At 45.4% G+C, this 21498-nt stretch overlaps 1 protein-coding gene and 1 long non-coding RNA gene across 7 annotated transcripts in view; one reads left to right on the forward strand and one right to left on the reverse strand.

Annotated features, from left to right (window-relative positions):
• The window catches only part of PIAS1 (protein inhibitor of activated STAT 1), a 52844-nt gene that overhangs the window by 19257 nt on the left and 12089 nt on the right, over positions 1 to 21498 (reverse strand). For 3 of the 6 annotated variants that reach the window (XM_084532317.1, XM_084532313.1, XM_084532315.1), the window contains exons 2-4: positions 14099 to 14543; positions 1275 to 1359; positions 612 to 659 (exon numbers count right to left, since the gene is read on the reverse strand). In XM_084532317.1, coding sequence (XP_084388443.1) covers positions 612 to 659; positions 1275 to 1359; positions 14099 to 14543 — 578 coding nt within the window. Of the gene's footprint in view, positions 1 to 611; positions 660 to 1274; positions 1360 to 14098; positions 14544 to 14707; positions 14735 to 17313; positions 17329 to 21498 lie in introns of those variants that run through there. The other 3 variants (XM_084532316.1, XM_084532312.1, XM_084532314.1) reach the window with 2 other exon arrangements.
• LOC311442750 lies at positions 10023 to 20547 on the forward strand. The gene is made up of 2 exons (XR_014696825.1): positions 10023 to 13748; positions 20129 to 20547. It is a non-coding gene; the product is annotated as an uncharacterized lncRNA (long non-coding RNA).

Raw genomic sequence — 21498 nt, forward strand, 5'->3', positions numbered from 1 at the left:
GTGAAATCACCTTTACTGACTTACACAGAATTACACGGATGCGTAGGATTTAATCAACTTATGATAAGTTTGTCAAAGCCTCTAAAATAACTGATGGGTTAAGACCAGAACTGGTCACTCCTGAAGTCTTGCCTTCCATTCCCTAAAAAAAAGGAGACTGTGGTTTGCCACAACCAGCAGATATTGTGTTTGACCTCTCTGCTGAAAAAATAACCCTCCCTGCACATAAATTGTGAAGGCCCAGGCACCTCAAACCTGAGGGTTGCAGCCTAAAAGAGAGGAGCGTACGCAAAACCAAAAAAAAAACAAACAAAAAAAAAAACAAACAAACAAAAAAAAAAAAAAAAAAAAAAAGGAAGAAATTAGCTGGTTACAGCTAAGTACATGCAGAATTTTTGACATGCCAGATGTTGGGCCACCAGGAGCTTCAGGAAAGCTGCGTGGAACAGAGACAAGTAGTTAAGTCTTCCCTTTTTTTCCAAGGGGGCCAACAGCAAGCTTTACAGCAGGATGAGACTCTTCTCCATACAGGAAAGCCTGACATGTCAGGGAGTAAATATTTGGCTTTTTTAAAATCAAAACCACTGAGAACAGGTCACAGGAATACATACCTTAGCTGGACCTGTACTGTGAAGTCACATTTGGTCCCAGAAATATCCCTAGCAAAGAGAGAAAACAGGTTACAACACGCTGTTTGTGTAACAGGTTCTTCCATGTTTTGTCAGAGTTTGCTGTAAGAGGTACGTAAACCCCTTTACATACCGCACTTGCCTTCTGGTCAGTCAAAACACCACGCAAGATACAGTGCACTTTTTATTTTTCCAAGGTGAATAAACCGGTTATGTTCTCATCTGCCTACCTTTTTTTTTTGTATACTATAAAGAAAATTCTGTTGGTCACTTTTAGGAACATCTTTACACCAAATCTACATAGAACTTAAAAGGATCTGACCGAGGGTGAGAAAGGGCTGCAGGTAGGGCAGTTATGAATTTACACAGCACTTAGTACAAAGGAAACCACCAGACAGTGGTGGTGTTATTTAGTTCCTCACCCTTTTCTTCTCCATCAGCGTACATGCAAAGGAGGAAAACATTCCCCACACGAGTATTCTGAGACACTTTGCATACATTTGTGTTGCTGAAGATCGCATTTTAAAATGAAAGATGTGGAGTGAGCTAGGTTTATGTGGGGCGAGCTAGGTTTGGTATTTGAGCTTTTTTTTTTTTTTTTCCCCTTGAAATTTAAATGCTGTATTTTTGGTCAAACTCACTTACATTGAGCTGCTGATTTGTTGCACTTGCTGTGGCGTCAGTGCAAACGCAAAGCAGGTTTCTCGAAATCGCTGACTGTTATCTGATGCTAGAAGAGAACAAGAGACCATCACTTTAAAAACAGCAAATAGAGAATAATTAATAGAACAACCTCCTTTCATTAAACCTTTAAATATACATACACTCATTTTTATGGCAAGCCCACTAGTTCGGCTTACATCTGTTTCTGTAAGCCATTTTACAGCCAACAAGAAGTTTGCCATTTAATCCCTCTTGTAAATAAAAACACAATAAACAGATGTTATATTCATATATAAAGTATACATTAAAAAAGCAATACAGACACCAGCAAAACTGAGATAAATCAGCTTAAGACCATCAGTCACGGTAACTCAACATTAAGCATTCTTTGATATTAAATAAAAACAACCCTCTTAGGAAGTCTCAATCACTTCATTTCCTTTAACACATGAGATCATGGATTACCCTGTAAAAGCTTGCAGAAAGACAAGTACAAGGCATGCAACTTCTCACATTTCCAGAATCTATTTTGTGGAGTTAGATGCACCAAACATATAATATGCAAACAGCTCCAACGGAGTGCTTATATCAGACACCCCTTCTGGGGGGCTGCAGGCACCACCACCCAGCAGAACCATACCCAATGGCTATGAAAATGAAAAAAAAACACACACCAAAAGCATCACCATCTTCCCAGAGAAGTGTCTGACAGGTGACAACTTTCATTTCAATACCCGTATTGATGAGCAAGTTCACCGTTCGATTTCGTTATTAGCATTTGAATGTTCAGTACAGAACCATTGTTCATAGCCTAATAAAAATTTATCCTTTTTTGTTTTACTACAATACATTTCCTGACTCATTCTTAAGTGACAGCTGAGTGAATACTTCAGGGTGATACTTCAGATCCTTGGTTAAAAACAGCATGTGGTAGGCTGGAACCAACAAAAGGAGAGACGCTGACTTCGTATAAATATTAACAGCAGCAATCACACGAAATTACATTTATACCTTTCTCGTATGACAGCAGTACAAGACCTTTGCATTTTATTACATTACATGCAGCATCCACATGCAGTTCATTTATCAGCTGCTCTAAAGCCAGATGGGCAAGAATAGGCAATGTATCCTGAACCTCTATTTTTGTGAAAATATTACCTATAGCCAGTGTTTCTAGAAGCATTAAGTTATATGACAAAATATTTGTTTTTTATATACATGTATTTATTTTTTTTACTAGTCGTTTCCTACACAAATATCATAACGGGCATACCGTGAGTGCTCCCTGGAGTGCAGAAATAGGAAATAAAGCACAGGTATTAATAACAGGTTGTGCTGTCAGGTCCAAAAGCTCTCGCTGGGCTGGGGTGCAGCACAGCCTCAAGTGAATGTTTCCTTACACTCCTGCCTGCAGTGTCACCCAACACCATTTTTATTTTAATATATTCTCAGTTCCATTTCTTCAAGTGAAAACATGCAGGACTCGAGATGACAGCCAGCCATAATATCACAGTGTAAAGATTTGCAGGAAATGCAAACACAGCTTACGCAATGTGTTATAAAAGATGTCATATACGGGCCACAAACAATAAAAGTTATAGCTACTTTTAGTTACAAAAGGGAGGACCAGAGTGATGTCCTGTAATCAAGGCGAGATAAGTCAGTTATGTTAAATAATGCATTGCGGGCCAGAGAATGGGATGAATATAAATTATTTCATATTTTTTACATTTTTAAGGTAGCCTGAATTTATTAATTTATTTTTCTTCTTATGTATTATCTGCTTTATCCTAAAAATTGCCAGCTCTGGTTTTCTTAGAGAAGTTCTGGAAGGTCTCTGGAAGCTCTTGTTGCTAACTCCAATGCCTTTAATATAAGGACAAGGCATCGAGCTAAGGCTACCTTCACTAAAAACTAAGAAAGTTAAACAGCAGTTACCAAAACTCACAAAAGGAAAGTCTAAAACCAGATTTCCCAAGTAATCTTGTTTCCCTTTCAGCTGCTCAACTTTTGGCCTGCTCCATTTTTGCAGCATTCCCAATTTAAGGGCAGAATTAACACAGATTTCTGCAAAGGCTTTCTGGTGTAGCGAGGAACACAAAGCAGACCAGCAGAAGTGATCCCAAAATTCATTCCCTTCCCTCTGTTCGTTACTGGCTAGTACTAAAATAATGCTTATTTTTGCTAAATAGTGGGATTTTGCCCAGAGAAGCTGTGGATGCCCCATCCCTGGAGGTGTCCAGGACCAGGTTAGATGATGCCCTGGCCAACCTGATCCAGCGGGTGGTGTCCCTGCCCGTGGCAGGGGTTGGCACAAGGTGGTCTTTGAGGTCCCTGCCAGCCCAAGCCATTCTGATTCTCTGAAGTGAGTTTCCAGCTTCAGTTTCATCACGTTCCTGCATCGGTGAAGTTAAAACATTATGTATTAAAATGGCAGAAAATGAGAGTTTCTTCCTCAGTGCTGACACGGGAGCTTTGGTAATTCAAGTCATCTTCACAAGCTGCAGTTCTGGAGGTAAGGCAGTGAACTGCCTCTGCTTGAATCAAGTTCTTTTGCAACAGAAACCCAAAAGCTTTAAAACATCAAAGAGGTGAGCAATACCAAGAACTGTGCTGCACATATTAAACTGACCCTTAACTAGAGCCCACTGCGAGCAAAAAAGGGACGGAGGAAAGCTTTGGGGCTGGGCTGGTTTCCTCCTAACATTGCCAGCTGCAGCTCCAAGAGCAAGCCAGCCCCCAGCAGTACTTCTTACACTGGCTGTTACCTTCAGATGCACTCATCCCAACATCTGTAAGCACAAGTCCACGGCCCCAGTGATCAGCGATGAGCTCCACCACGCGCCGCTCAGCCTTCCCTCCCCGGGAAGCAGCATTAATCCCCCTCGCAGCGTTTCCAATCTGCTGCTTTGTGTACAAGCAAGCCTTGCGATTACCATGGGAGTGAGGCCAAAATGCAAAGGAGGAAGAAGCAACTTGTTAATTAGTGCAAGATGATCCAAACGCTGATCTTAAAAGACTGCAAAACCCTTGATGGATGGAGCAGTGCAGCCAGAGGACGACGACGTGCGGCCACACCGCCCAGCACCTCTACATTATGCTCTTGGCATACTGGGAACCAGCAAGAGCAAACAAACAGCCAGGAGCAACAGTGGAAACCCGAGGGTTTGGGGCTTGGTTTTTCAGGTTGTTTTCTTCCCCCTCCTGTTTTTAGGGGGTGTGGGGTGACAGCTCACGCATCCTCAAGGCGTGCTGCTAACAAAGCGCAAGGCTGTCCCGGGAGGGGAAGGAGGATTTTATTTTATTTTTTTTTCATTTGTGGTTTTCCCCATACATTTCCTCACTATCTTTTTATATCCTTATCTATTATTTCTGTATCTATTTACCCTACAAACGATGCATGAAAGTTTCAACAAAACAAATTAAACGGAGCTAATTTAGCAGCTCCACCACTCAATGCGAAGCTTCCAAGCTCATCTCTGACTGTACGAGCTCCCATTTCTAAGGATTTCAGATCTCCCACAGAAGAGATACTGGAAGCCTGGACTTCAAGAGTGTAGAAGAGATAACAGGTTTCTCTTAATTCATCTGGTGTTATCTGCTGGATTTAGGAACACCAAACAGATCCTGACAAGACAAACAGGGTTTATTTTCACAGTTCTGGAGTACAATTAAAACCAGAAATAAGAAAATAGAGTTTCATACTAGAAAATCATTTTTTTTATGGCTAAAAACCTCCAACCATGCCCCGCAAACAGCTATGATTATTTAACAAAAGAAAAGCAGAAATAGATCCCCAACTGCAAACCGAGCAGATTAAAATAGAATTTGTAATCTAATAAAGCTGGAATCTAGCCAAGGCAACAGTTCATATGAACACCCTGACAAAAGTTGCCAGAAGCTTTTTTTTCCCCATAATTATAAATTATTCAATTTTATAACCTTTTCTCCAGCACTCTGTGAACGCTAGAGCTTGCAGGAGGGGTTTGTAGGCCACTTCTCTGCAATCTCAGGGAGGAGGCATGGCGCACGAACGTCTAGCGGATGGGTTTTTGTTCTGCATTTACATATTAAGAACAAAGAATTAAAAAAAAAAAATGCCATGAATCGCAAGTATCGCTTCACCTTGCTGCTAAAAAGTTTCCTGAATAATTCAGGAATTTGGAAGGGTACATTTTTGAAAGTGCATACGAGAAAAGCTTTCCGAGCAAACCTGTATAATTAAATGAGCATCAGCGGGAACGGTCTCAGACAAGCCATACAAATACCCACTTCCCAGCTCACAGGGGGTGCTGCAGGGAACGATTCGCTACTACTTCATTCAACCAGCTTCGAGCTGGGAAGAGCAACGAAGAAAATACACGTTTCCTTGTGGACACGTACCTACATTCATCAGGAATCAGCACATGCTCAGATCTGTTGCCTCTGCAGGTCCTCAGCATCAGTGCAAGACGTGCTAACATGCCGAAACGTTGCACAAACATTGCAGAGCAGTGTTTTTCCTCCAAAATAATTCTTTTTTTTTACCATTTCACTATCACCACAGTCTCCCGAATTATTTCGTGCTTTCCTCCTTCAAGTAATGATCCAAACAACATATGGGATTGGTATGCATTAAGGGAGAGTGACTCAATTACGCCTTGCTGCTTGCATATTTTATTGAACATTTCACACGAGTGATGAGTTTTCAAAATTTGAGCAAAAACTAGTTTAATACATTGGAATACCATTCATAGGGCTAGAACACTTTATTAAAAAATCTATATGAATATTTTATATATGAAGATAATGAATATAAGTAATAACGATAAATCTACCAATTCTACTCTTTATTTTGAAACAAAATAAAATCTACAGCATCAGAGTGAAAAAAGAAGTGGCTCGAATGCAGCTCAAGTGGCTGCATTTTCCCCAGCTCTAAAAATATTCTGTTCCACCTCACCAGTACCCACAGCTAAAAATAGCCACACAATCTCTCTGCAGTGAAATACCTCTCGCTGTCTTGAGGAAAAAGCCAGCCTTTAAAGTCCCATTCAAACCCAGATACCTGCACGCCTTCACCGAAGCTGCAGGCTCCGATGCTTCCTAACGCGACAGCAGCTGACCATCAGATGGGCAATAAACTGAGGCTGATCTTCATCCATCTGCACGGGGAGTAGCTTATTAAATAGCAAAGGGAACTCATTAATTTCTTATGCAGAAACACACCGGCTAAAATTAAGCTTGCATTTCATAGCATAACAATTACCTTCGCTTTTCTGTTGGCCTGAGCTCTCTGATTTGGCCTTTTCCCAGCGATTCGGAATAATCGCATGTTTATTTCTGGGAGCAGCAACAGTTATGTTAAGCAAGAGGAGCAACACTACAGCAAATTTTTGCTCGATGCTGTAAGCTAAACAAGAGCTGTCTAATTGGTTATTCACTGAGCTAATCGAGTACGTAATTTTGATCAGTTAATTTTGTCAAAATATTGACCAGAAAAGCCTAAGCGCCGCAGAAGCTGTCAACCCAACATAAATACTCGTGTGCATCTCCCCCCCCAGCGTAAGGTGCCTCATTTTGTTGCACCAGACATTTTGTTTCTTCGTCCTTTCCAGCTCCTGCAGAAGGCGTTGTACCAATTCACGTTCGAGCCCCTTTCAAGTAGCACCGCTGAAAATTTAACACGCCGGCTCCACGCTAGGAAGAAAATTGCCGTGTTCAGATGGAGGCACAGCAAACATTCACCTTTTAAAAAGGCAAAATTCAGGCAGGCTTTGGGTTGTGCTCAGCAGCAAGAGAACCAGGAAATTCATAACACCATGTACGTAAATACTGGTAATGCAGCTCGCCCAAGTCCTCTTGCATCGATCCAGGAAGGGGCTCAGTTGCACGCCTGATTTTTGGAGATTTTTGGGAGGTGAGACCGAATGCATGTTACAGCACCTGGTAATAGCCACAGGGGGAAAAAGCAAGCTTCTGAGTGGCGCAGAACCGAGGAGACACCGATACACCTTCACTGGGGACCCGCAGCACCTCCGGATGCCCCAGTAGCGCTTTTAAAACCACCACAATTTATGAAGCTCGTGGGTAATGCAAGTGTTTATCCGCCAGCGCTTCCTTCCCATTAACCGCAGCCTTTCAGCGCCGAGCAGCACCGCCGCCACACCAAGCGGGCCCAGAGGTGCTGGGGGTGACAAGGACCCTGCCCCAAGGCCCTGTGATGGGCCCAGGCCACCCACAGCCCCCACCAAAACACCTTTGGACACCTCCAGCCATGGGGTACTCACCGCCACCTCTCCGGGCAACCCGTTCTGGGTCTCACCTCCTCGTACCCAACTCCTGAGGGCCACCAGAGCTGCACCAGCCCTGTTTGAAGCAGGACCGGGTGCCAGGCAGGGCAGAGCAGGGCCGTGGGGCTGCACAGGGCTCTTCCTACCTGAGCTGTGGGCACCGGGACCACCGCCGAGCCCAGCTCCTGCCACCCTGCGTGTCCCCAGCCACCGCTTCTGCATCACCCCCCTGCTTGCTGCCATCCCTCAGTTCCTTTACTTCACCCCAACCACTTACCCCAGCAGACACCGCACAACCTTGACACCTCGAGGCACTTCGAGACCCCTCAGAGGGAAGTGTTTTAAGGAAATTTAAACCCATTCTGCCTTTGTTTGCAGGGCCCAGCTCCCAGCCCGCTTCCACGGCTTACAGCTGCCCTCACAACCACACAGCATTGCTGTCAAGTGACAGCATCACATCCTGGGGCTTAAAACTGATAAAAAATGAGCTCGGGTTCTGGTCAGTCTGCTGCACTCATCTCTGAGGACCATTTGCAGATTCTACTTGACTTTAGTCACCGCTGCTAACAGTTAATACTCAGAAGCAATAGGCATAGCTACAGTGGGGGTGGGAAAGGCAGGGAGTAAAGAGAGCTTATTTGAAACAGTGCCTAAATATACACGTACAGAAATAGCCTGGAAATACTCCAAGGGCTACAATTAATTCATAAGTATTATGCATTTTATAACTTCTCATGATATGTTGTATAAAAAGACTAGATCAGCTGGAAGCTCCGTGCAATTGGACAGACATTTATGGGGTTTTGGGTTTGTTTTCTTTATGTCGGTCACATACTCCTGCGTTTCTGAGCAACATGGATTTCTGGCGACCAACAGGGCCAGCTCCACGCCGACTGTGAGTGCCAGGGCTCTCCCCCTGCCATCCCACCCCATGCACTAAGTGGCCCCAAACCCCATGGGCCCACAGATCCCCACTGCAGACCTTTTCCATCACGCTGCTGGAGGGAAGGAGCCCACCGGAGCCTCCAGACCCTGCTCAAGCCTCTTGATTGACCCAGACACCTCAATGCATGTCCCAAAAACTCCACTGCTGCCACTCGGGCTGGGTAGTCTTGGCTTCTACCCCTGTGAGCACAGGCAGTGGGTAAGGACCCCAAGGGAGCCGTGCTACGAAGCTGGCACCGCCACATCACTGCAAGGCCCACCCCCATTCTAGCGTGCTTTTGGTCTTAACAAGCTAGCAACGAGTTTTATAATCCTAGGAGGAAGGCAAAACAATAAATATGAAGTTTATGATTAGATAACAGAGTCCCTGCTGAGCTCGGTACTACGAGCAGCACAACCCACAACACCTTTTCCTGAAAGCCACCCTAACGGGAGGTTGAAGTATCTGTAAGGGTCCAAGCTGAAGGCTGGAAGTCCCAGCAGCACTTCTAGCATCTGTGAAGCGATACCAGCGTCTCAGCTGCAAGTGGAAGTCTTAAAAATACACCTTGTAATAGCACAGCTTCCTCCCTCACGCTGTGTGAGCAACACTCCCGAGCCCCAGCACACTCGGATCCTGCTCCGAGCTTATTCACCGAGTGCTCATGGATTCCTCGTGTATTTTGAGTAAACTGTGTGGTCTGCCATAATTCCTTCTACTAAAATTATCAAAAAGATACCCTAATCTGATCCTGGGAAGCGAGGTAGCTTCCTAGCTCCATTTATATCAGAGTCCTGGGTCCCGGAACCTGGGCATCCAAGCATGGGGAGACAGCAATCTGCTGGGGTGAAGAGGAAGAAATAATTCTCCTTTTCTTTTAACACAGCTGGGTAAAACTACCTCATACTCGAGAGAAACAGGCTGCAGTCGATGGAAAGATTCTCTATATGTGACCTTGAAGCATACCACATGCAAATAAAAGCCGAAGCCAAAAAGAGAAAGCCCAGCGCGCTGTAGTTCGAGCTCTGCTCCAGCACGAAGCAGGAGCGAAGATTTCAGCTCACTCTTGCACAATTAAACGCTGTCGAGCAGGAAGTCAGATGGCTCAGGCCCGAGCTGAGAATGGAGTATTTTGTTGAACTTCCTCCCGCAAAGCACATTTAAAAAAATAACAAACAGAGAAGACAGTAAAAGCGTGACTTTCATCTAAACCATGATACCGATTAGACACAGCAACAGATCAGCCTGCTGATAGACGAAAGGGTGAAACACTCGCCAAACAAAACTTTTATACCTTCCAACCTAGATTTCTACCTGATTTAAATTGTTTTATAGCTGTAGCTAGAACTACAGCCACCCTGAAGATTTCGGTCAGATCAGTTTCAGGCTCTGCCTTCAGGAAGGCATCGTGTCCTTGATCAATCGCGTGCAAAGAAACGTAGGCAAAAAGCCCCATTTCCACAGCTCCGATTTAGGGCCCTGATTTAAGACCCACCATCGTGTTCCGCATCACTTAGCACAGAAGCACAAATTCCAGGCTGATCTTCCCTACGTGTTCCAGACAGCTTTACAGGAGTGTGTACGTACATCCCACAGCATAGCCCGTAACCTCTTTAATCCCTGAAATTGCAAAGAAAAGGTTAATCTCCCGGTACAGACAGGTAAACAAAGACCTGTAACCCAGTCACAGCGCTTTTTGGAACAACCGCAGAGCTAAGGCAATTAGCAATGACATATGCTATAACAAGAAGGATTTTTAAGATGTTGTTTAACGATCTGATGTCCCTTCCCTAAGAATCTGGCAGAATTTGGGTACTCATTACTCAGCTCATAGTAAACACATTTCACCACACACGAGATATTATCTGTGATAGAAGTTTCTTTTAGAAAATTGGCCCCACGCTTAAAAACCAACCAATTAGCCGTGCCTATGCACTCACTGAGGGCTGAAAATAAGGAAAAAAAAATAAGTGAAAGCTGCAGCTTCGCTTGAGAAACTAACAACCAAACTTCTCCTATTTAAAGGAGTTCCTAAGTGGAAAACCAAGGAGAGAGGCAGTTTTCATACATTCACCGAGGCCAAATGGGATCTCTCTTCCTCCAAAAAAAAACTGGATGACATGGAATTGTTCACCACAGAGCAGTGTGCCCAGGCTCTCCTTAGTGCTGCAAGAGCTCAGGGTACAGATTCACCCACAACCACACATTTTCGTAACTGAGCATCCTTTGTCGACTCGTGCACAAAAATACCAAAGATGGGTGCTTCCTTGATTTTGCAGTGAGGATGACTTATCAAATATGGATCAAACTGCACTGCATTTGGAGAGCTGCTCCTCCTCTGAGCTAAGCAAGGCACCTGACAGTCTTTTTGGGATAAGGAGAACGCTGTCACCCCCCAAGCCCAGCTGACACAACCATGACTGCCAGTGTTAGCTGCAGGGCTCCGAGAGCACCACGCAGGGGTTTTGTGCTTGAAACGCTCGGAAGGCAAAGCAAGAGACTGTGCTAACCGAGCAGGGCAGCAGCAGGAGAGGAGTCCCACCGTCAGCAGCACCTAGGTGCTATCTGGGGCTCTTCAAAGACGAGCAGGTTGAAGTAGCAGAGGCCGAGTTTACAAGCTCAACTAGCTAGGCAGCTCCGCAAGCATCCCACTCGCTGCTTCCAGTTTTATGGGCTGCTGGAGCCAGAGAAAGTAAAAAATAAATAAATAAATAAAAAGTTAATCAGAAGCCTTCTGCCCTTGATTTTTTGCACGTGTTTCAGAGGCAGAGGCGTTGCAGAAAGGCTCCTCAGCTGCTGGTGAGCAGGGCACGGGAGATAAAGCACCGAGTTCCCTCCTCCATGTGAGTCCTGCCCAGCCAGCTGCCAGCACAGGGATCTTATCGCAGGTCAGAGCTACATTTTGAGGAAGCGAGTGTAAGAAGGTAACATCCATTTCCTCCTTTTGTTCTTCGCATCGAAAATAATAGTTAGCAGACTTAATTTCCTTATCTGTTATTCACATTAGCTTGCGCACTGCCTACCTGCGTACAGTAGCTGGGCACAGAACGCATGCTCCAGTGCCCTGCTCTGCGACTCCCTTCCCCACGGCTTTGTCAAATTATTGTTTGTCTAATTCACAATTACTTCTGGAGGGGACAGAGGACTACCAAGGGCAATCTTCAAACAGCCCCACCTTGAATAGAGAAAGACCAAGGGAGAATCACATCCAAAGATGTGCTTCACCCAATTTCTACGTAACTATTATTTCAGAAGAATCCAAATACTGCCAAACCAGTGGGGTTTTCCTCATTCTCTCTCACACATCTCTGCCATTCCAGCAGGTTCCACTTCAGCAGGGAGACGATCATCCAAAATCCCTCATCAGCTCCTAAGTTTGTTCTTGCGGTGCAGGGAAACGAAGTAAAACTCAAAGTTTCTTGTGCCACCTCATGACGAATCTGCCGGGGAAGAGCAAGCAGGAGAGCCTGCAATGCTGGCCAGGAGCCAAGGAGAAGTTCTGAGTTTGCAGCATGCATCTGCCATTCGGAAACAGAGCCAGAGAACCTCGAAATTTGGTACTTGAGGAAACTCACACTGCTTGCAGCACCGAGGAAGCTCTAACCATTTGGGGCAAATATTCACAAAATCATTTTTATTTTTTTTTTTTAATTGGAGAGCCAGTAACTGTAGAAATTGATACAATTAATTGCTTTTTTTTTTATGTAGTTAGAAATCCAAGTCCGCTCTGCACTTCCATTTAAAGCCCCTGAGCTGCACAGCCCATTGCTCCAAGTTGTTCTGCCCTGGGCAGCCCCCACAGGTAGCCCTGCCTGGACCACCTGGAGAGGACCAGATGGAGCCAGAGGGCTCAGCCGTTCTGGGATACTGTTAAAGTGCATAAAAATGCATGTTGCTGGTTATTAATCCAATCGTTTTTGTCATCAACATATACATTAATTACTTTAAAACGCCCTCATGACATTTACAGTTAACAATTTTACAATCCGTAGCCACGTTACTTTCCATCACAAAAGGAAACAAATGTCTCTCACATGCATGGACACTGAAGCTCTCTTCCCTGCAAAGCACAGGGTAAATCAGCTTTTTAACAGGACTGCTTCAGACAGACAGAAAGACGAAGAATGCATGTGCAAAACAAAAACCCCAAACATTAACCGAAAAAAAAACAAAATAGATTACTCAGAAGGTGCTTGGTTGGAGTTTCATCCACTTCCGTTTTCTTACCCTAGCACTCAGAGTCCACAAAGTGGGGAAAAAAAAATCTCCTATAGTATGTGAACTCCTCAAGCAATAAGAAATGACAGAGCGTGAATTATGGTCTCTTAATTCGGGGCTGGTTTGGCAGGCACGGTGCTGACAGCCAAGCGTTCTTACCGCATCTAGGAATAAATGCATGCCATAATTCCTGTATTGGAATGTCTTGTTGAAATTACAGCGTTATTTTTAAGTATTTATAATGTAAAAGTGATGAAACACATTCCAAGTACCTAATTATCCCGTACCACCAGCACTGCCTGGAATGCTTACCCATCAATCAGATTTTAGACTAGAGCTAAATAGATCCAGCATACCTCTGAAAAGAATACCTGGACCTGAATGCGTGACTCTCTATTTTTCCTCACAATGTCTCAGATGCAGCAGTTAAAACGCGTGTGACAACTGTGCAACAGGCTTCAGAAGCCTGCAGACAACCAGCACTGCTCACTATCAGGCCTCCTTTAGCAGCTCAGACTATTGGGGTAATTATCAGTGTGAATTACCTGCTCATTTTGGCTTACGAGGGATCCCTTCTGCAAAGGGCAACCTTTTCAGTCACCACCTTCCTATTGCTCTCTGAAATCTCTTCCTCCTACCGGCTGTCCTCAGAGATTTTTGTGCAGGGTTTCAAGACAGCAGAAGGCCCCAGCATCCGAGCAGCCCCTCCGGGAATCAACAGGACCATTGTATTTCAGCAGTATTTACGAGTATTAAAAGTTAGCCACGCTCTGAAGCGCTACATGGAGTCAACACCAGAAAAATCACCCACTGTTATATAATGCTCTGTAAGCATCAGATGATTCTCAGCAGCTACGCGAGTGATTTATACCTTCATCAAAAAAAAAAAAAAAGTTTCAAGAAAAGTCGCCACAACAGCAAAAGAACCATAAGTCATCCTGAACTCGGATGTCCAGGCCCTAAGGAATCACAGCAAATATCTAGCTTGGCATTCTTTCCCAGCACAGACGAGAAGATTTTTGTGGGCCTGATGGACTCAAGGTTTGTTTTTTTTATAATTAAGCTGAATGTTTTTTAAAAACCACTCAAAGCAGACAGATGTGAGTTGTTGTTTTTATTTTAAGTTCCTTTTTCTAAGGTTCAGTTGTTTCCTCTCAAACTCACCCCTTAAATATAACAGAACTTTGAACCACATTTAGTGGCTCAGCTAAAGCAACTAATGAGCGTTACGTAAGATGCCTCTCCATGTAGAACAATCTGTTCCAAAAGTTACCAAAAATAGCAATTCTCTAAACACCGATGTGATGCAATATTTAACCAGTTACTGCACGAGCGGATTAATTCCTCCATTACTAGTTTAAAAAGCCTTCGAATGTTGTTTGCAACCTTACCTAGGCTGGTAGGCTTGATCAGCTCATCCAACAAGTCATAAAAAGGTAACTTCTGGAGTTTTATGTCGGGATGGACAGGGTGGAGCGCAGATGTGAGGTGGGGGAGTTCCAGTTCGTGTTTAGGTCCCAGGAGCGAAACGGGAAGCAACGGTGACGTGGCGGGGTGGCCATCGTAACTGAGCTGTGGAATGGTAGACGGAGACAAAGCGGCTGGCATGGAGCTCGAGTGCACGCTGGGGATAGATAAGTCTGCAGGCGTCATGATTTTCTGCGGGAACCTTCGCCTATAGAGTTCTTTGATTTTCATTTGTACAGCGGGACTGCAGCCAGCCTTTAACAAATGCAGTGCTTTTGTGAGAAGTTCGTGTTTTCGTCCGTGCTTGTTCCTCCCCGCGTAGCCCAGAAGTACTTGCAGTTCAGAAACTCTAAGGCTCATAACCATTTGCTTAAAAGAAACAAAACAAAAAATTAGTATTCGAGTTACATCAGCCTAAACACTAACATTAGGATGCGGCTTAAGCCTGTTAAGCATAACATTTTTCAAGGCACACCACCACTGCTCTTCTCCCACTGATTTTCTGACATGCAGTGAAACCAGGACTTGCTCACAGAGAGGTGCATCCACTTCCAAAGTCTGTAACGAGCAATTTTCAAGGGATTTCCATTTGCCATAAGGAATTCAGGACAGCAATACTGGTGAAAAACTGAGACCGGGACAACTTGCCAGTACAAAAAATTAAACTTGTAAACAGAACTATTTCCTAATCAGTTTTCCGCTAACGTCTGTAACATTTAACAATTTTATTCATCTAGCTGCAAGTCAAAAAAAAAAAAAAATCACGGATTGACAATACCCAAGTTTCCAGTACTTGCACTTAAAAGCAGCGCCAGCCCTTAACTCCAGGACCCTACTTCACTTTCAAGTCCCTCTCTCACTTTTTGCCACGCAGCATAACTATTCCACACAGGTTCAAAGGAAAGGAGGGAAATGATTGATGCTAAAAAGAAGAAATTATAACTTGAGTCATGTGTAATGGTCATGTGTATGACCATTACTGAGTTACAGGGAACTTCAGTTTCGAGCTGCTAACTCCCCTTCTCCCATCAGAGCCACGTGTTTTGTTTTGGATAGGGCAGCTTGGCTTTGCCCTCTGGTAATTAGCATCTTCATTTGCAGTCTTTTACTGTCTCCCAGTATGGGCTAATGAATCAAACTGGTAGGACTTGTAAACTGCTTCACTTCTTCAGGAACTGAGAAAAGCACTATGCAAAGCAGCGAAACCAGCAATCGCCTGAGCGCACTAAGTACTTCCCCGCCGGTCAAGCAGGAGCCAGAAAGTCAGCTCACCAGCCCGGTTTCTATTTTAAAGCCTGTTTCAGCGCTTGATAGTGGCTTACTCACCATAACAAGGCCCACGACATGAGCTGAAATGATATTCCTGCGGAATTTTGGACTCGCAAAACATCCCGTGAGAGTAAGACGCCTACAACCCGTTGCCACAAGCGGCTATCTGGATCTTCTGCGTGAAGCCATTCAATACCCTGAATACTTTGTCATCAATTCCAAAAAATCAAGTTCTAAATAGTACTTGCAGGATGTTGTGTGTGCTAGTTAATTCGGCATGTCAGGGTCCTGCAATATACCCTCTGCTGAATAACCAAACTCAGCACGGGCGTTCGCAAACAGCCTTCAGAGTACAAATGGTCTCATCCTCTCCAGTTCTTCACTGCGTTAAATACTCAGACATGTGTTACTCAAGGTCTTTTGCCATCAATTCTTACAGCTGAAGTGCCCTAGTAGGAAGCACACTATCCCTGCTTTAATGAAAACAGCCTGAAACTCCTACCAGCTCCTCAAACCTCCAGATTTTCACCAAACGGGTGTCCAAAGGAACTATTTCCCTGCACTGAAATAGGTTGTGTTATTTAATGGTCCTAGATTAGATGATTCATGTACTTAATGAGGAATGCACCCAGGTAGATTTACCTAACTGTGCCACAACACTTGTGCTCTGATGAACTGCACCAACAGAACCGAACCACCGTGCTGCAAATCCGGGAGAAGCCTCGCTGCAGGCTGGCTCGAAGACTTCAGCTCCTCCAGGAGGCTGCTGACATCCCTTCCCCACAGGAGGCTGCTGACATCCCTTCCCCAAGCCCCAAAAACCTACTTCACACCTCCAACTACGGGCCTGTCACGGAGCCACGAACGGGAACAGCCGAGGCACTCCGTAAGAGCCGCAACGCCTTACTCTTTCAAGACACCTCTGCTACGGGCTGAAGTGTTGACAGCTGAAAGGAAAGCGAAACAAACAGCTCTGAAACACGGAGAGGCACACCACAATGCTTAGCAAGTATTTCTTCAGCAGAACGAGGAGCTGCAGTGAAGGGCTCCGCCTGTGACCGTCACCATCAAGCATCCCCTCCGCGGCAGCCGGCTCCCGGAGCTGCTCCGTGGGCTTGTTTTGCTATAAACTTACAGGCCCCGTTGGCAAAAAAAAAAATAAATAAATGCTGAGGAATAAGAAATAATTGAGCTAAGTGAGAAACTGCTGCTACGCCCTGGAAGTTCTCCATTTCTGAAGTTACAGGCGAGTAAGGAGTCAGCACACCGACAGCAGGGCCGGTCGCGCAGCCAGGCTCTCGAACCAAAGCAAACAAAATTCCTCAGATTTTCCCCACCCTGAAACAGTCCTTGCGAAGAACACAAAAAATGTTCCTTGCAACGTTAGGGGCACCGACAGATGGGTCAATTAGCAACAGTCAATCACAACCAGCAACAGAGCTTTGTGGTTTCGCTCCGGTTTGCATTTTCCTGGCCAACCTCCCCGCCAGGGCAGCAGCCCCCCGCAGGCAGAGCAAAGGCTCGGGAAGCACCAGTCCATACGTTTTTTTTTGCCACACCTCGTGGCAATTCGAGCCCTTTGCTGGCTCAACTACATCAGCAAAGCCACGAGGCGTTTTGCTTGGGGAAGCCTTGCTGGTCCTGGGCGGCCACGGCTCGCTTGGGGCAGTGCAGCTGCTTCCTCCCGACGCCAGGATAACCAGGACGAGACCCGGCCCTACCTCTGGCTGTTTATCAGCACAGGCAAGAGGCTTGTTTGCTCCTTCCTAATGCTAGAGGAAGGAACAGGCAAAAAAAAAATAAATAAATCAAGGTTGGTTCGAGTTAAATCCAGATATCAAAGAGGGAAAGATTTGCAAACTGCAGTTACAGGTAAGGAGGTGTTGTGTCCTCAAGTACATCCCTGTTCCTCCAGACATCGCACCAGTGCAGGGGAAATCGGGGCCATTTGGCCAAGAAAAGGTTAAGCTGCTTGTGTAACTGCAGCGGGAGAACCGGTATCAAACAAAGTGGGTGTGCTGAGGGTATGGTGCATTTTGGTACCCAGCATCTAAAGTTTGGAGAGAGGGTGAGGAAAAGAGGAAAAACTTTCAAGGAGCAGAAGAGCAGAAACCAGCTCTGCAGAAACTCGCCGCAGTTTAGCGGAGCGCTTTTTTGACTCACTGCGCAGACCTTCAGAGGGTTTAGAAGGTAACCCTGATCTGCACACACACACAGCTGACATTTCCTGCTCGACAGCACAACACAGCCACGTGCTCCCCGCAGACGTTGCGTTAGTCACCAGCATCGCCTGGCTGCTTGCAAACATCCCCCCAACCCACAGCCCCTCGCCCAGGGCTCCCGAAGCCAGCAGAGCCCTTGGGTGCCCCGAGAGAAGCCACCACGTTTTATTTATCAGGGAGGAGGGTCACGGAAGCATCCCGAGGCTGCTTTATTTCCCCCCTGTTCCCAAATCGGGGCCGTGGCTCTCCCGGCCAGGAGCCCAAGCACTTGATCCAGTTCCTGCCCGCTGAGGAAACCGAGCTCAGCCACCTCAGCTGGAGCCAAGGGGGCATCCATCCTGCTCCACGCCTGCTTCAGGTAAATGGCAAGGGCTGAAAGAAAACAGCTTCAGGATGTAAAAGCAACCCACGGGCGGCATCCTTCATCAGCCACCCACTTCTCCCCCGGGGCTGGCAATAGGAAAGGGCGTTCTGCCCCCAGCTCCTTCCCGCATTGCTGCTCCTTCAGTGGCTATACCAAAAGCTCAGGCATGAAAACTTTAAGTCCCCCAAAGTCTAGAGGTGAGGTTTTTACAAGCCTGGCACACACCGCGGTGTCACTGCGCATTTTGCAGCCCCTGACCCACTCGGAGCAGCAGCATTTAGAGCCCCAGCCATCAGACCAAAGCTTTCTGGAAGGGGTTAGTGCTCGATGGCCAGGGATCAGCCCCAGGACCTATCCGGAGAACTGCAGTTATTTCCGGATGCTTATGGTAACCAGAAGCTGTGAACAGGCTCCAAAACGCATTCGAAATATCTGCCAGGACAACCAGCACCATTTGGCTGGGTACCACACCACAGTGTGTGCCTAGAGCTATGCAACAGGTCCCGCACGGCTCCCTAACCATCACCACCAATGCTGGAGGAGGAAGAAAAGTAGAACACACCTCGCACCGGGCGGAAGAGAGAAAAAGAAGAAAGAACCAGCATTGTTCTTTTTTTTTTCCCCCCCCTAACAAAAGGGACTAGGAAGCATTAGATTACTATGGAAATGGTCTTGAATTAATCTCAGCGTGTTCCCAACATCCAGCTGTAAAAATACAGGAGAGTTCCTGCACGCCATGAACAGGCTCTTTAACCCGTGACATAAATCTTCTGGAGAAGAAAGCTGTGCATGAGCTACCTCCGCTCTCACAGGCTGAGCTCCTGGGCTCCTCGAAACGTCAGATTTTGGAACAGGAGAGACCACGAAGGTAAAAACGTTCCCATCTTTTATGAAGGCGCATCCCCTCGTTTCTATCTGCAAGACTTTCGCAAGGAAACTGTCGAGGTGAAACTATAAAAAAAAAAGAAATCAGTCCCCAGAAAAGCTGCAGGAGGGAGTGAAACAAGCGATTCGTGGAAGCTCAAGCGCCTCTGTGACAGGTTGTAACTCCCTGCGTTTGTCTAATGCAACCAAACCACTAAAAGGTTGAAGTCACAGTAATTCAGGAGGGAAGGGAGGCAAAAGCCCAGAAGAACGGCCGTAAATATGCAACGCGCTGCAGCCTGTAAGGAGCCTCTTGGTTTAATAATGAAAAACTCAGCTGTCGGCCAGCGTGGTGCGTCCCACAGCTTGGCAAGGAGGCAGCACGCAAAGAATAGGTGCAAACCAATGGCAGGTACAAATTTTATTTGCCTTTTATTACACGCAGAGGGAGATAGGGTTTCTTTGGTTAAGCAGCACTCGGTGTTTACCCACTCTATCTGTGCTCATAAAGAACCTTTCACAATTGCGTGACCAAATCCCCACGTTCACCCAGTTGGCAACACAAATCGTTTTAATCCGCTCGGAGCGCATCAGTGTGATGATCGTACACTGCAAATGCCACCAGCACTCAATCCGGGCTGTTTTCATCTCCTTTTGTGGGCTTCCTAAGGTCAGGTGCTGTATTCAGGACTTTCCTCTGTTCACTTATTTCTTCCCATGCTAGTGAAGTGAGTGAGATGCAAAGCTCAAGCTGCTGGGTGCTATTTATATAAATTTTTTATATTTTTTTTTTGATGTGGTAGAGTATTCGTTACGGTCTCAGAAATGTGACATACCCTCTAAAAGCCTTGACACACACCCCCTGGCAAATGACTGCAGGGGCTGCCCCCGGATCTCCTCTCCATGCCGTTTCCCAATGCTTCTGCAAGAGCACAGCACAACAGACGGCGTGCCCGAAATGCCACTTCGGTGCCTGTAAACTCAAACCCCAAATTCTTTTAACACGGTACAGGTAAAACCCACACAGCAGCACCCCAACACGCTGGCTGTGCTGCAGGAAGCCTGCCTGACGCTCCCATCAAGTTTCAGTCGGGTTTGATTTAAAGCAAGGCCCATTTTTATCTTAATCCGTAACAAAAGTTTTGTGGTTCTCAAGAGATTTGATCCACTAGGTGAGCTATATTAGTACGTTTGCTATTAAATAAGATTGCTGACAGTAGTAATCTTCATTCCAGGTCTTGGAGACTCAAAAGGTTTTTTCAGCCGCGCTCAGACTTAATTGTCCCTCGTGTATTTATCCCTGCAGATGGGAATTATTTTTACAGAGCTATGCGCTAGCATAATTTTCATGACAAGTAATTGCAGAAACGCTAGTTTAGACAATCTCTGGATACAAAACAACATGCCTCTCAAGACAAACAGCTTACACCTAAGGCTAATTATGAAGACAATTATTTGCAGCTATTTGGGAGAGGGTCATTGCCAGACAAATTTACTTTTTATTAACCGTGTTCTTATCCTTAACTAAGCCTTCCAACCGGCTGACAGAAGAGCTAATTCCAACGCAATAAACTTCAGCGGAGCCCAAGCCAGCCGCAAACACAGCTGGCCAAAGACCTGCCTAAATGCAGAGTGTCCTATTCTAACCTAAGGGGTAACGCAAAAAGCCTACACTAGTAGGAAAAATAAAAATCAGAATATAACTTCCACAGCATTCAACAATAGTCCAAAATATTATCTATTCACTTAACCAAAAAAAAAAAAAAAAAAACCCACACACAATTAGGACCAAGAAGTTTCAGGCTTCTGGAAGCCATATGGGACATCAACACGCATTTATTCCTAAACCCAGTGATTTAAGTTAAAAAGGAAAATACACTTTTTTTTTTTTTTTAACATCCAATTTAAACAAACAATGGTTACATAAACAATTGGACTGATTGGGGATTTCCAGATTTGAATTACCAAGCGAGGGTCTGCTCGGCTATTGTTTGTCAGCAGAACCCTAGGGAATGAAGCTCTGGGTAGTTCCTAAATATCTCAAATATCTGCCTGAAGCACGTGGAGCTGCTGGAAGTCGATTCCGAAGGAGAGCTGGGGAAGAATGCACCTGGAATTCGATGAATGCGCTCGCGTTGCAGCGAGGATAAAGAGGCGGCTCCCACCAGCAGCTCACAGACCCTCCTCGCAGCAGGCCAGGCAACAGCTTCAGGACTTCCACTCCTGCTCTCGGTTTTGTTTTTTGCTTGCAACAGCTATTTAACTCTGCGCTGCATCGACAGGCATCATTCCTTCACGCATGCCAGCTAACTTCAGCATCACTTGAGTAAAACTGATTTTTGCAATCACAGATGCAGGTTTTCATGCAAGTTTTTTTTTTTAATACTACTTCCATACATTACAAAACTGCACAGAGCTCTATTCTGCACATGCCATAAGTTACCAGCAAGTGCTGCAGAGTTGGTTGTCCACTGCAAGCTTCATTATTCAGTTAGCTTCATCTGAGATAACACTCCAGGGTATGAAATTATACACACAGATGCCTAGAACAGACTTCTGTGAGCTCCCGTTGTTGTTTGGGGGTTTTCCTCCCTCATTTGCCCCA

The sequence above is a fragment of the Aythya ferina genome (assembly GCF_964211825.1).
Source record: "Aythya ferina genome assembly, chromosome: 11".
Taxonomy (NCBI): Eukaryota; Metazoa; Chordata; class Aves; order Anseriformes; family Anatidae; genus Aythya; species Aythya ferina.